General features: G+C 46.9%; 1 protein-coding gene across 1 annotated transcript in view; it reads left to right on the top strand.

The window, feature by feature from the left end:
* Nucleotides 1–8,757: 8,757 nt before the first annotated feature.
* Nucleotides 8,758–15,817, top strand: part of LHFPL3 (LHFPL tetraspan subfamily member 3) — a 215,394-nt gene continuing 208,334 nt past the window's right edge. The window contains exon 1 of the mRNA XM_070947404.1: nucleotides 8,758–9,241. Within this exon, the coding sequence (XP_070803505.1) occupies nucleotides 8,758–9,241 (484 nt within the window). The remainder of the gene's footprint in view (nucleotides 9,242–15,817) is intronic.

Below are 15,817 nucleotides of genomic sequence, written 5' to 3'. Positions count from 1 at the left end.
GGGAAATCCAGGCTCTTAGAATGATTAAAACAGAAATTTGGGCTTTTTAAAAAAATGCAACTACAAAAGATTTCCTCATGAAATGGTTTTACCTGAATCCATTGCTACACACTTTGGACATCTGTGTTTCTATTTTTCAGGGTTTAAAAAAACGTCATGCCTATAAGAATAAATGCATACTTTACTCAAAACCAATTTTTCTATTCAGCTAGTCCTTGACTTGTGACCACCATTCTGTCTTGACCTAGGCTTCCTTAGAAATTAAACAGCACAAAGTTGACATTTGAAATTAAAGAACAAGAAGATAAACAATATTGTAAGATCTGGGACTTATTTTACCAATGGTTAGATTAAAAAAAAAATATGGAAATGAAATATGATCTTTCTAATACAAGTAATGTAGAATTGTATAAAATATAATATAAAGATGTACTATTGATGGAGCGATTTAAGAAGATGATATGAATGGTATGAATATAAATTAACTCGATTTTAGAATATCTGGTATGAAACGAGGGAAGAAGTAGACATAGATAAATATATGATTAATCAGGATAATAAATATATGGATATACATGAATGAAGTGAAGACACACAAAAGACTTGTAACCAACTGACACACACTTGTAATTAAAGATGGTTTTTTATTTGTTTTTTTTATATTTGTTTAAAAATAAATTTTTTATTAAAAAAAAAAAAAAGAAATTAAACAGCACAAACTTAGTCCCGGAAAACCCCTTTAATTCATATGGCTGTAAATTGCTTTCATTTACAGTCCGCAAGGCTTGCTAATCAGTCTTTCAGAGGAAGATTATCAACACCCACCTATCTCACGTGAAACGCTGCCAAAGAGCTAATTTCCAGACGCAGGGCAAGGCCAAACTTGGCACAGAGTCACAAACAGGATTTTCAAATCTTGAATCGGCCAGATGAACTAATTGCTTCCTGCAAAAGCTCACATCCCGCTTCTCTTTTATGTCTTATGGGAGGGGCGAATCATCTCCAAGCCTTACTCCCAAGTCGACCCTGTTTCCTTAATTGTTCCTGTCTTCTGGCAGCTCTGCGCATGCGCACACTGGGAACAGGCTCACGCTGTTCTTCTGCCTTGCTGATGTCAGACTCCGGAGACTCTGGAGGCAGCAAAGAACTACCAGATGGCCTTGGGCCCCCTCTCTGCCTCCGACTCAGAGCCATTGTCCAAGCCTTCCCCAGACTCCATGATTGGCCCACGTTCCTCCCCAACCTCCTCACTGTCTGAATCTGCTGCCAGCTCTGCTGGCAGGCCACAACAAATTCAAAGCAGAGTTTTCTTGTTAAGCAATGTGGTTGTTGAGAGAATCCTGCCCAATTGTACAACTTTTTCTGTCATGGTTGTCCCAAAGGTGCTTTTTTTTTCAAGAGGAAACTGGACTTCCTTGTTTTTTCTTTGAAGACGTTTTGCTTCTCATCCAAGAAGCTTCCTCAGTTCTGATTGAATGGTGGAGAATGGAAGGGTTTATACCAGTGGTGAAATGTAAAATTTGTTACTATTGGTTCTGTGGGTGTGGCTTGGTGGGGATGGGGGTAATGTGACTGGGAGGGCGTGGCCAACTTTTTTTTTTTTTTTACTTTTAAAAGCATTTTTTTCTACAACTTTAAGAGGTTGCAGAAAAAAATGCTTTTAAAAGCCTCTGACGATCAGGCAACTCAGCTGGGATTGCCAGAGGCTTTCAAAGGCTTTTTTTTTTTTCTACAACCTCTTCGGCTGAAGAGGTTGCAGAAAATAATGCTTTTAAAAGCCTCTGACGATCCCAGCTGAGCTGCGTGATCATCAGAGGCTTTTTTTTTTACTTTTAAAAGCATTTTTTCGACTGAAGAGGTTGTAGAAAAAATGCTTTTAGCAGTAAAAAAAAAAAAAGCCTCTGATGATCGCGCGGCTCAGCTGGGCATGGGGAGGGGGCAGGGATTTTTGCTACTGGTTCTCCGAACCACCGGCCGCTATCACTACCAGATTGGGCGATCTGGTCCGAACCGGGAGCATTTCACTCCTGGTTTATACACCTTGCAGACAGCTGGTCATTTGTCTTCTTTTAGAGAGTCATTGAGGCCACTTGGAGATTTATCCTAAACCCTTCTATTCCCATCCATCCAGTCAGAGCCGAAGAAACTTCTTGGAGGAGAAGCGAAACGTCTTCAAAGAAAAACCAGAAAGTCCAGTTGCTTCTTGGAAAAAAAATGTACTTTTGGGACAACCAGGACCTGGATGACTGAGAATCTCCATTTACATTCTGTCATGGTTGTTAAATGAATTGGGGCAGCTAAGTGAATCACGCAAATCTGGCTTCCTCCGTTGACTTTGCTTGTCAGAGGCCGGCTGGGAAAGTCACAAACGATAATTGTGTAGCCCTGAGACACTGCAACCTGGAGGCCCAAACATACGAAGAACGGTTGCAGAAATTGGGTATGTCTAAGTCTAGTGAAAAGAAGGACTAAGGGTGACATGAATGCAGTCTTCCAGTATTTGTGGGGCTGCCTCAGAGAAGAGAGGGGTCAACCTATTCTCCAAAGCACCTGAAGCAGAGGTGGGTTTCAGCAGGTTCTGACCAGTTCTGGAGAACCGGTAGCGGAAATTTTGAGTAGTTCGGAGAACCGGTAGTAAAAATTCTGACTGGCCCCAGCCTCCCGAGTCCCAATTGATCGGGAGGAAATGGGGATTTTGCAGCATCCTTCCCTTGGAGTGGGGTGGGAGTGGGGATTTTGCAGTGTCCTTCCCCTGGAATGGGGTGGGAATGGAGATTTTGCAGTATCCTTCCCCTGGAGTGGGATGGGAATGGAGATTTTGTAGTATCCTTCCCCTGCCACGCCCACCAAGCCACGCCACACCACGCCCACAAAGCCACGCCCACAGAACCGGTAGTAAAAATTCTGACTGGCCCCACCCCCATCTATTCTCTGCCTCCCGAGTCCCAGTTGATCGGGAGGAAATGGGGATTTTGCAGTATCCTTCCCCTGCCACGCCCACCAAGCCACGCCACGCCACGCCCACCACGCCACGCCCACAGAACCGGTAGTAAAAAAAAATTTGAAACCCACCACTGACCTGAAGGCAGGACAAGAAGCAATGAATGGAAACTGATTAAGGAGAGAACCCACCTAGAACTAAGGAGAAATTTCCCGACAGTGAGAAAAATCAATCCGTGGAACAGCATGCCTTCAGAAGTTGTGGGTACTCGATCACTGGAGATCACTCACCCACAAGAAGAGACTGGACACCCATAGGTCCAGAATGGCATAGGATCTCCTGCTTGAGCAGAGGGATGGACTACAAGACCTCCAAGGTCCCCTCCAACTCTGTTATTCTCTTAACCGTTCTCCAGAGAAGGCTAATGGTGAGCAGCAGAAGAAGACACTAAGGAGCAAGGTGGATGGAATCGATCACGGTGACAATGGGTGCAATGTTGGAAGATCTGAAAAGACCCGGTTGTGGGGACAGGTCATTACGGAGTAAATCTATCTAGGTGGCCTCTCAGAAAGGATGGCACATAATCGATCACCCGATCGCCCAAAGTTATCCACTCGCCTCTTCCCCCTTCTTCGACGTCAGCCAAAGATTAATAAAATAGCACTTGTTCCATTAGATTTCTCCCGCATTGTATCATTGTTCAGTGACAGTTCTGGCAGGGGAAGATGATTCTTGCCAGCTCAAGCAATAAGAGTGTTGGCAGGTATAACTAATTATTAGCTGGGTGTTACAGAAAAGATGATTACGGGCAGGATGGACTTAACAGTTTAATTTTGAAAAATTCCGCTCGCGGTATTCCCAAATACTTCTTTGCAGGAGAAAATATCACCCAAGCTCAACCTTTCGGCTCATCCGGGTCTCAAAAGCTCACGATCGAGAACGTCTGAATCACTTAACAGAATCATAACGAGGTAACCAGAGCTGGTAGGCAGTGGTGGGATTCAGCCGGTTCGTGCCGATTCATGCCGATTCAATTGCTGACTGGCCCCTCCCTTCCCCTCCCCTTCCCGGGGAGTCCCTACATGTCCCATTTTGGCTCCCAGGTAAGTGCAGGGAGGTCTCCTAGGCCCAAAATGAGGCGCAGGCAGTGGTGGGATTCAGCCAGTTTGTACCACTTCGGGAGAACCGGTTGTTAACTTTCTGAACAGTTTGGCAAACTGGTTGTTGGAAGAAATTATTAGGGCAGAGAACCGGTTGTTAAATTACTTGAATCCCACCACTGGGCGCAGGGAAGTATGGTACACCTCCCCGCAGCCTGTTTTCGCTCCCAAGAGGCTGCAGGGAGGCCACCTAGGTCCAAAATGGGGCGCAGGGGTGTGTGGCGTGCCCTCGCCCATGGCCCATTTTCACTCCTAAAAGGCTGCAGGGAGGCCTACTAGGCCCAAAATGGGGCATGGAGGGGAGCGGGGGCCCCCTCCCCCGCGGCCCGTTTTTGTTCCCAGGGGGATGCAGGAGGCCGAGGGCTGCCTGTCACACCCTCTGGCCACGCCCACCCAGCCGGTCATTAGGGCAGAGAACCAGTTGTTAAATTACATGAATCCCACCACTGCTTGTAGGTCATCTAGTCCAGAGGTCTGCAACCTTAAGCACTCAAAGAGCCATTTGGACCCGTTTCCCACAGAAAAGAAAACACCGGGAGCCACAAAACCTGGGTGGGCGTGGCCAACTCGATGTCACTCACTTCCACCAGTCACATGACACCCCCCTAGCCACACCTACCCAGCCGGTCATTAGGGCAGAACCAGTTGTTAAAAAGTGACTGGAGTGACTGGGAGGAGAGAGCAAGGGATGGGGCCAGCCACTGGTGGGATCACCTGACAGGGAGCCACAGCAGAGGGCCCAAAGAGCCACATGTGGCTCCGGAGCCGCAGATTGCTGACCCCTGATCTAGTCCAACCCCCCGCCCAATCAGGAAACCCTTCGCACCATTTCTGACAGACTTATTCAAAGATCTTGTTTTTAAGCCTCTCATCCATTAAAAGGAAGGCTACACATTTTTAAAATACTGTAAATAAATAGCAGAAATATAACCTTACACGATCATATTTCATATGGTATGATTATAGTATCTAACATATTAATGCCTTCCAACTCTGTTATTCTGCCTTTGTAGCTAATGAATGCTATATTTTGATTTTCCGGTATTTATTAATGATTGACCCAGGAGCTTATGAAAGGAATTGAATCTATTTCTTACATTGCATTCATTTACATGACTCAGGAAACAGACATATATTTTATAAATTATAGTTATATGATTAATATATTAAATTATAAAAAAAAACCCATTGTATTATTTTCCCATTCTTTTTTCAAAAGCTTTCAACAAAATGTCTGGATAATTAGGCACTGTCATTAGCAGAGATAATACATGCCAATTTGCTCATCGCCCTGCTGATGCTAACTGGAATGATCATATATATATATATTTTCATTTCTCTATTTTATTTTATTTTATTTATTTAAATAAGATGCTGATTTGAAGAATATAGCTAGTCCTCAATTTATGACCACAATGGAGCCCAAAATTTATGTTGCTAAGTGAAAAATTTGTTAAATGAGTTTTGCCCCATTTTACAATTTTTCTTGCTTCATTTGTTGTTGTTGTTGTTGTTGTTGTTGTTGTTGTTGTTATTATTATTATTATTATTATTATTATTATTATTATTATTATTATTAATTTTATTTAATGTTAAATGAATCACTTCCGTTGTTAAATTAGTAACACGGTTGTTAAGTGAATCTGGTTTCCCTACTGACTTTGCTTGTCAGAAGTTCACAAAAGGGGAACATGTGACCCCAGGAAGGAAGGAAGGAAGGAAGGAAGGAAGGAAGGAAGGAAGGAAGGAAGGAAGGAAGGGAGTAACAATAGCACTTGGACTTCTATACTGCTTCACAGTGCCTTACAGCCTTCCCTAAGTAGAGTCAGCATATTGCTCCCAACAATCTGGGTCCTCATTTTACCAACTTTCTCATTCTCATTCCCTCTCTCATTCTCTCTCTCTCTCTCATTCCCTCTCTCATTCTCTCTCTCTCATTTTCTCATTCTCATTCCCTCTCTCCCTCCTCCCACTCTCATTCTCTCTCTCTCATTCTCTCATTCTCTCTCTCCTCTCTCCTCTCTCATTCTCTCTCTCCCCCCACTTTCTCATTCTCTCTCCTTCTCTTTCATTTTCTCCCTCCCTCCCTCTGTCTCATTCTCTCTCTCTCATTCTCTCTCTCATTCACTCTCTCATTCTCTCTCTCACTCTCTCAATCTCTCTCTCTCATTTTCTCATTCATTCCCTCTCTCCCTCCTCCCACTCTCATTCTCTCTCTCTCATTCTCTCATTCTCTCTCTCCTCTCTCATTCTCTCTCTCCCCCCTTTCTCATTCTCTCTCTTTCTCTTTCATTCCCTCCCTCCCTCCCTCTGTCTCATTCTCTCCCTCCCTCCCTCTCATTTTCATTCCCTCTCTCATTCTCTCTCTCTCTCATTCTCTCTCATTCACTCTCTCATTCTCTTTCATTCTCCCTCTTCCCTCTCTCATTCTCTGTCTCTCATTTTCTCATTCTCATTCCCTCTCTCCCTCCTCCCACTCTCATTCTCTCTCTCTCATTCTCTCATTCTCTCTCCTTCTCTTTCATTCCCTCCCTCCCTCTGTCTCATTCTCTCCCTCCCTCCCTCTCATTCTCATTCCATCTCTCATTCTCTCCCTCTCATTCTCTGTCTCTCATTCACTCTCTCTCATTCTCTTTCATTCTCTCTTTCACTCTCTCCTTCTCTCCCCTTCTCTTTCATTCCCTCCCTCCCTCCCTCCCTCTCATTCTCATTCCCTCTCTCATTCTCTCTCATTGTCTCTTTCACTCTCTCATTCTCTGTCTCTCATTTTCTCATTCTCATTCCCTCTCTCCCTCCTCCCACTCTCATTCTCTCTCTCTCATTCTCTCATTCTCTCATTCTCTCTCTCTCCCCCACTTTCTCATTCTCTCTCCTTCTCTTTCATTCCCTCCCTCCCTCCCTCCCTCTCATTCTTATTCTCTCTCTCATTCTCTCATTCTCTCTCTCTCATTCTCTCTCTTTCTCATATTTTCTCCCCCCACTTTCTCATTCCCTCCCTCCCTCTGTCTCATTCTCTCCCTCCCTCCCTCCCTCTCATTCTCATTCTCTCTCTCTCTCATTCTCTCTCATTCACTCTCTCATTCTCTTTCATTCTCTCTCTCACTCTCTCATTCTCTGTCTCTCATTTTCTCATTCTCATTCCCTCTCTCCCTCCTCCCACTCTCATTCTCTCATTCTCTCTCTCTCATTCTCTCTCCCCCCACACTTTCTCATTCTCTCTCCTTCTCTTTCATTCTCGCCCTCCCTCCCTCTCATTCTTATTCTCTCTCTCATTCTCTCTCTCTCATCTTCTCTCCCACCCCCACTTTCTCATTCCTTCTCTTTCATTCTCTCCCTCCCTCCCTCCCTCCCTCTCATTCTCATTCTCTCTCTCTCTCTCATTCTCTCTCATTCTCTCTCTCATTCTCTTTCATTCTCTCTCTCATTCTCACATTCTCTCTCTCTCATTCTCTCTCCCCCCACACTTTCTCATTCTCTCTCCTTCTCTTTCATTCTCTCCCTCCCTCCCTCCCTCTCATTCTTATTCTCTCTCTCATTCTCTCTCTCTCTCATCTTCTCTCTCCCCCCACACTTTCTCATTCTCTCTCCTTCTCTTTCATTCTCTCTCTCCCTCCCTCCCTCTCATTCTTATTCTCTCTCTCATTCTCTCTCTCTCATATTCTCTCTCCCCCCACACTTTCTCATTCTCTCTCCTTCTCTTTCATTCTCTCCCTCCCTCCCTCCCTCTCATTCTTATTCTCTCTCTCATTCTCTCTCTCTCTCATCTTCTCTCTCCCCCCACACTTTCTCATTCTCTCTCCTTCTCTTTCATTCTCTCCCTCCCTCCCTCCCTCTCATTCTTATTCTCTCTCTCATTCTCTCTCTCTCTCATATTCTCTCTCCCCCCACACTTTCTCATTCTCTCTCCTTCTCTTTCATTCTCTCTCTCCCTCCCTCCCTCTCATTCTTATTCTCTCTCTCATTCTCTCTCTCTCTCATATTCTCTCTCCCCCCACACTTTCTCATTCTCTCTCCTTCTCTTTCATTCTCTCCCTCCCTCCCTCCCTCTCATTCTTATTCTCTCTGATTCTCTCTCTCTCTCATATTCTCTCTCCCCCCACACTTTCTCATTCTCTCTCCTTCTCTTTCATTCTCTCCCTCCCTCCCATTCTTATTCTCTCTCTCATTCTCTCTCTCTCTCATATTCCCTCCCCCCCCACTTTCTCATTCTCTCTCCTTCTCTTTCATTCCCTCCCTCCCTCCCTCTCATTCTCATTCCGTCTCTCATTCTCTCTCTCTCTCTCTCTCTTCCCCCCCTCCCTCTCTCTCTCTCTCCCCCCCCCCCTCCAACCCAGCCGCGATTGCGCAGCGGCGGGCGAAGTCAGCCGGGCTGGCCAGCTCCAGAGCTGCGCTAGGGGGAGCGTTTGGTGCGCTTGTGCCGCGCCGGGGCTCGGCGGCGGGCTGGTGCTGCTGTCTCCTCCATCCCTCCATCCCTCCCTCCATCCCTTCATCCCTCCCTCGCCGGGCACCGAGCCGGGAGCACCAGCCCCGCGCCCCTCGCCCCGATGCAGCCTCGGCCGCCTCTTCCCCCGGCGTGACCCTGTTTTTTTTCTTTTGGGGGGGTGGGCAGAAGCTGGTCCGGCCCGGCAGGCGAGGCTGGTCGGAAGGGGCTTCAGGATGCCCGGCGCGTCTGCGGCCGTGTGTAGCGGGCTCCCGGCGGCGTCGTCGTCGTCCTCGTCGTCGGGGATGCCCGGGGCTCTGCTGCCGGCGGACGAAGCGGCCAAGCTCTACCACACCAACTACGTGCGGAACTCGCGGGCCATCGGGGTGCTGTGGGCCATCTTCACCATCTGCTTCGCCATCGTCAACGTGGTCTGCTTCTTCCAGCCTTACTGGATCGGCGACGGCGTGGAGACCCCGCAAGCCGGTTACTTCGGCCTCTTCCACTTCTGCACCGGCAGCGGCGTCTCCCGGGAACTCACCTGCCAGGGCAGCTTCACGGACTTCGGCAGCCTCCCGTCGGGCGCCTTCAAAGCCGCCTCCTTCTTCATCGGGCTCTCCATGACGCTCGTCCTCGCCTGCATCGGCTCCTTCGTCCTCTTCTTCTTCTGCAACACCGCCACCGTCTACAAGATCTGCGCCTGGATGCAGCTCAGCTCCGGTAAGGCCGGCGGGATGGGGGCTGGGGGAGGGGGGGGGACGGGGGGGTCGTCCGGGATGCCGGGCTGGGGGTTGTGGGGGAGTGGGAGAAAGAGGAGGAAAGGGGACCTCGCCGAAGTCGGGATGCCCAGGATCGGGGATCCGGGAGTGAGTGAGTGAGTGAGGAGGAGGAAGGAGAGGGACACCAGTCCAACATCTGGAACAAGTAGGGGGGGGGAGGGGGACACCAGTCCAACATCTAGCAGACATTCCCTCTGTGCTTAGATGCACTAAGATGCCAGGATGAGAGATCCGAGAGTGAGCGAGGAGGAGGAGGAGGAAGGAGAGGGAAACCAGTCCAACATCTGGAACAAGAAGTGGGACACCGGTCCAACACCTGGCAGACATTTCCTCCGTGCTTAGATCAAATGCACTAAGATGCCAGGATCAGGGATACGGGAGTGAGCAAGAAGGAGGAGGGGGACACCAGTCCAACATCTGGAACAAGAAGTGGGACACCAGTCCAACATCTGGCAGACATTCCCTCTGTGCTTAGATGCACTAAGATGCCAGGATCAGGGATACGGGAGTGAGCAAGGAGGAGGAGGAGGAGGAGGAGGAAGAGGAGGAAGGAGAGGGACACCTGTCCAACATCTGGAACAAGAAGTGGGACACCAGTCCAACATCTAGCAGACATTCCCTCTGTGCTTAGATCAAATGCACTAAGATGCCAGGATCAGGGATACGGCAGTGAGCAAGAAGGAGGAGGGGGACACCAGTCCAACATCTGGCAGACATTCCCTCCGTGCTTAGATAAAATTCACTAAGATGCCAGGATCAGGGATATGGGATTGAGCGAGGAGGAGGAAGAGGAGGAGGAAGAGAGGGACGCCAGTCCAACATCTGGAACAAGGAGGGGGGACACACCAGTCCAACATCTAGCAGACATTCCCTCTGTGCTTAAATGCACTAAGATGCCAGGATCAGGGATCCGAGAGTGAGCGAGGAGGAGGAGGAGGAGGAAGGAGAGGGACACCAGTCCAACATCTGGAACAAGAAGTGGGACACCAGTCCAACATCTGGCAGATATTCCCTCCGTGCTTAGATCAAATGCACTAAGATGCCAGGATCAGGGATACGGGAGTGAGCAAGGAGGAGGAGGAGGAGGACACCAGTCCAACATCTGGAACAAGAAGTGGGACACCAGTCCAACATCTGGCAGACATTCCCTCTGTGCTTAGATGCACTAAGATGCCAGGATCAGGGATACGGGAGTGAGCAAGGAGGAGGAGGAGGAGGAGGAGGAAGAGGAGGAAGGAGAGGGACACCAGTCCAACATCTGGAACAAGAAGTGGGACACCAGTCCAACATCTAGCAGATATTCCCTCTGTGCTTAGATCAAATGCACTAAGATGCCAGGATACAGGAGTGAGCAAGGAGGAGGAGGAAGAGGAGTAGGAGGAGGAGGAGGAGTAGAGGTACACCTGTCCAACATCTGGAACAAGGAGGGAGACACCAGTCCAACATCTAGCAGACATTCCCTACGTGCTTAGATCAAATGCACTAAGATGCCCAGGATCGGGGATCGGGGAGTGAGCGAGTGAGTGAGGAGGAGGAGGAGGAGGAAGGAGAGGGACACCAGTCCAACATCTGGAACAAGGAGGGGGGACACCAGTCCAACATCTAGCAGACATTCCCTCTGTGCTTAGATCAAATGCACTAAGATGCCAGGATCAGGGATACAGGAGTGAGCGAGGAGGAGGAGGAAGGAGAGGGACACCACTCCAACATCTGGAACAAGAAGTGGGACACCAGTCCAACATCTGGCAGACATTCCCTCCGTGCTTAGATCAAATGCACTAAGATGCCAGGATCAGGGGTACGGGAGTGAGCGAGGAGGAGGAGGAGGAGGCGGAGGAGGAGGAGGAGAGGGACACTACTCCAACATCTGGAACAAGAAGTGGGACACCAGTCCAACACCTGGCAGACATTCCCTCCGTGCTTAGATCAAATGCACTAAGATGCCAGGATCAGGGATACAGGAGTGAGCAAGAAGGAGGAGGGGGACACCAGTCCAACATCTGGCAGACATTCCCTCTGTGCTTAGATGCACTAAGATGCCAGAATCAGGGATCCGAGAGTGAGCGAGGAGGAGGAGGAGGAAGGAGAGGGAAACCAGTCCAACATCTGGAACAAGAAGTGGGACACCAGTCCAACATCTAGCAGACATTCCCTCCGTGCTTAGATCAAATGCACTAAGATGCCCAGGATCGGGGATCAGGGAGTGAGTGAGTGAGTGAGTGAGGAGGAGGAGGAGGAGGAAGGAGAGGGACATCAGTCCAACATCTGGAACAAGAAGTGGGACACCAGTCCAACATCTGGCAGACATTCCCTCTGTGCTTAAATGCACTAAGATGCCAGGATCAGGGATCCGAGAGTGAGCGAGGAGGAGGAGGAGGAAGGAGAGGGAAACCAGTCCAACATCTGGAACAAAAAGTGGGACACCAGTCCAACATCTAGCAGACATTCCCTCCATGCTTAGATCAAATGCACTAAGATGCCAGGATCAGGGATACAGGAGTGAGCGAGGAGGAGGAGGAGGAGGAGGAAGGAGAGGGACACCAGTCCAACATCTGGATCAAGGAGGGGGGACACCAGTCCAACACCTGGTAGACATTCCCTCCATGCTGAGATCAGCTTCTCCAAACTGGGTTCCGTTGGGTTCAATTTGCAAGTTCCCCAGCATCTCGCTGCACATCTGGATGGTGCCAGTAGAGCAAGGTTGACCAGTCTTGAGTTCAGAAAGGTGGCTATACACTTTGGGAAGCCTTCCTTAGCTTTGATGCATCCATAGGCGCACTTGGTTGTCATCACAGGTAGTCCTCGACTTACAACGGTTCATTTAGCAACCGTCCAAAGTTATTGTGGCACTGAAGAAAAGCGACTTACGACCATTTTTCACAGTTACGGCCTTTCCATGATCATGTGATCAAAATTCAGACGCTTGGCACCTGGTTCATACTTATGACAGTTGCGGTGCCCCATGGGTTGTGTGATCCCCTTTTGCAACCTTCTGACAAACAAAGCCAGATTCACTTAACAAGCAAGTTACTAACTTACCAACGGCAGTGATTCCCTTAGCCACCATGGCAAGAAAGTTCGTAAAACGGGGTAAAATTCACTTAACTGATGTCTCGCTTAACGACATAAATTTGGGGCTCGGTTGTGGCCGTAAGTCGAGGACTACCTGTACTGAATCTTCCCCCGGGCTTTTTAGCTCCACGTTCCTCTTCCTTGCCCGAAATCAAACCACAAAGCTTTGGCCGTCAGAAAGTGGTTTGAATGGTATATTTGTTACAGGAGGATTGAATGTGAAATACGACGACTAATTTAACATAGACTTTTATGGATTAAAGAGCTTTGCTTTGTGGGAAAGCAGGTCATTGATAGACCGAATAACTGAATGTGCTTCGTGTCCGGAGATCTTTGCAAGTCAAATATTGAAGCCAAGGTTTGTAGGTGTTTTGTGAGTGGTTGGGTGGACACACAGGAAAGCTTTTGAGCTGATTTTGGGACGCTTACTCGGTGCATAGTTTGGCATGAATTCTTAAAAAAAAAAAATCAAATCCCTATCTCCAACTCTTCACCCAAGTGCAATATTCATTATTCGACTGGCGAGATTAACACCGTTCTCTCTGTGATTGCGCCTATATAGGGATGTGTCCAACCTTGGCAGTTTTAAGACTTGTGGACTTCAACTCCCAGAATTCCCCAGCCAGCAAAGCAAAGAATTCTGGGAATTGAAATCCACCGGTCTCAAAGCTGCCGAGATTGCATACTTCTGATCTATACCAAACAGTCCCCTAATCTCCTGGGAAGGGGGGGGGGGGTGAATGTGGATTTCTTCTCCACATTATCTCCATCTTCCCAACACATCTGTTGTCGCAACGAGAGAGGTAGCTTTTCAATTGCTTGAAATAAGGTCTTAAACTTGCAGTGAGCAATTCATCCTTTGGCAGAGGTTGAGGGTTTAGGTAATGGCTATAAAAGAGAGATAGTCATAATTGAAAAAAATGAGAAAATTCCTCAGCTGACATGTTTGAGAAGGTAGGGCGAATCAACGCGATCTCCCAATATTTGCGATATCCTTCCCCCCCCCCGCCATCACGTTGGGGTGAATAGTAAGTGAGATAGTAAAGTTTGATTTCGCCGTAGGGTAGTTTAACGAAAGAGTTAGGAATCGGCAGTAAAACAACGCTGCGTGTAAATAAAAATGGTTTAGTAAGCGAGCGGAAAGACGGTTGCTTGGATTCTGAGCCTCTTCAATTGCATTTAAGACATTGTAAAATAAATCACCTTTATACATCTTGCTAACCATAAACCATAGCTTGTACGTTAGCTCCTGGATCTTGAGGTTCACATAGATAGAATTCTTTATTGGCCAAGTGTAATTGGACACCCAAGGAATTTGTCTCTGGTGCATATGCTCTCAGTGTGCATAAAAAGAAAAGATACATTCGTCAAGAATCATAAGGTACAACACTTAATGATAGTCATAGGATACAAGTAAGCAGTCGAATCATACTAGGAAACAATCAATATAAATTGTAAGGATACAAGCAACAAAGTTACAGTCATGCAGTCATAAGTAGGAGGAGATGGGTGATAGGAATGATGAGAAGACTAATAGTAAGAGTAGTGCAGACTTAGTGAATAGTTTGACAGTGTTGAGGGAATTATTTGTTCAGCAGAGTGATGGCGTTTGGGGAAAAACTGTTCTTGTGTCTATTGTTCTGGTATGCAGTGCTCCATAACGTCGTTTTGAGGATAGGAGTTGAAGCAATTTATGTCCAGGATGCGAGGGGTCTGTAGATATTTTCACAGCCCTCTTTTTGACTCGTGCAATATACAGGTCCTCTATGGAAGGCAGGTTGGTAGCAGTTGTTTTTTCTGCAGTTCTAATCATCTTCTGAAGTTGGTGTCTCTCTTGTTGGGTTGCAGAACCGATCCAGACAGAGAGGAGCAGATGACAGACTCAATAATTCCTCTGCATGGTTTAGTAAATGATGGTTTAGTAAGCGAGTAGAAAGATGGATGTTTGGATTGTGAGCCTCTTCAATTGCATTTAAGCCAGTGTGAAATAAATCACCTTTATACATCTTGCTCACCATAAACCATAGCTTGTACGTTAGTTCCTGGGTCTTGAGGTTGACTTTGACCTGCAAAGACAAAAATATTGGCTTGGATGATGTTTGAATCAGGTCGGTATTTATGTACCGTTTATTCTTGTTCGATAGTGAAAGTAACAGCCAGTGTGATAACAGCAAAGGAATGACCGAAACCTTTGAATCTTGAAAAATGCAAAATGTATACAGTATTGTGAACAAACACTGTACATCTAATAGAGGTCATTCCTAAACGAGGAAGATCTAAAGAAGCCATCGGGGACTTATTCATAATGGGAATCAGTTTTGTGGCCAAATTTTTTTTTTTTTTAATTTAATTTATATGCCGCAAATGAGATACGAAACACTAATGAATGACAAAATATTTACGTGGAAAGCAAAAGTTGCGAAAGCCTCATGGGTTGGAGCTATCCGGAGACAAGCAAAGAGAAACGCTGATAAAAGAAGTCAAGGAGAGATTTAGCCTAGAAATAAGGAGAAATGTCCTAAAAGTTAGAACCATTAACCAGTGGAAGGGCATGCCTTCAGAAGTTGTGGATACTCCATCACTGGAAGTTTTTAAGAAGAGATTGGACAACCATTTCTCTGAAATTGTATAGGGCAGAGGTGTCAAACTCAAGGCCCGGGGGGGCTTGATAGCTCTGCAGACAAGGAACTGTAATTTAACACCAGCTGTCTGCAATTAAAGTAAGTTCGAATCTTGCCAGGCTCAAGGTTGACTCAGCCTTCCATCCTTTCTAAGGTAGGTAAATTGAGGACCCAGATTGTGGGGGCAATAAGCTGACTTTGTATAAAATATACAAAAGTATGAAGGCTATTGCTTAACGCACTGTAAGCCGCCCTGAGTCTCCGGAGAAGGGCAGCATATAAATCAAATTTAAAAAAAAAAGGTAATAGGATGGGTAGACCGGTGCCTGCAAAAACAAATGAGTAGACCGCTACAGCTCTGCAAGTAGTTAAAAGCCTGGTAGACCAGTACCTCTGCCAAATCCTAAAGAATTGTCACATGACCATCAAGCCACGCCCACAAAATAGGTCACGCCCACAGAACCGCTAGTAAAAAAAAATTAGAACCCACCCCTGGGTTAAACAGAGTATATTTTGTTTCATGATGACTTCCAGCATCCAGGAAAGGCCTCATGCGACCCTCGCTGAGGTAACAGGAACTGGAGAGGACAGTATAAGTCATCCGTGTGAAAGTGAGAGAAATTCAAATTTTGCTTGGCAAAAGCTGTGAAGCTGAGAGGGACAGATATCACATAAAGTGCGAGTTTAGCCAAATATATTTTAGCTGAGCTAAGTGGCTGGGTCTTCAAGTGTTATATGCGTCATGAAGTTGCCAATAACATTATGTCTACTTCCTTCGCTCTTTGTTCTCTACTTTTTAGTAAGCTGTGGATGGGAACCATATT

This window comes from Pituophis catenifer, unplaced genomic scaffold, assembly GCF_029215685.1.
Source record: "Pituophis catenifer annectens isolate HBS135680 unplaced genomic scaffold, rPitCat1.0.hap2 SCAF_7, whole genome shotgun sequence".
Taxonomy (NCBI): domain Eukaryota; kingdom Metazoa; phylum Chordata; class Lepidosauria; order Squamata; family Colubridae; genus Pituophis; species Pituophis catenifer.
Note: the sequence above shows the minus strand (reverse complement) of the source record. Positions and strands in the feature narration are given on the sequence as shown.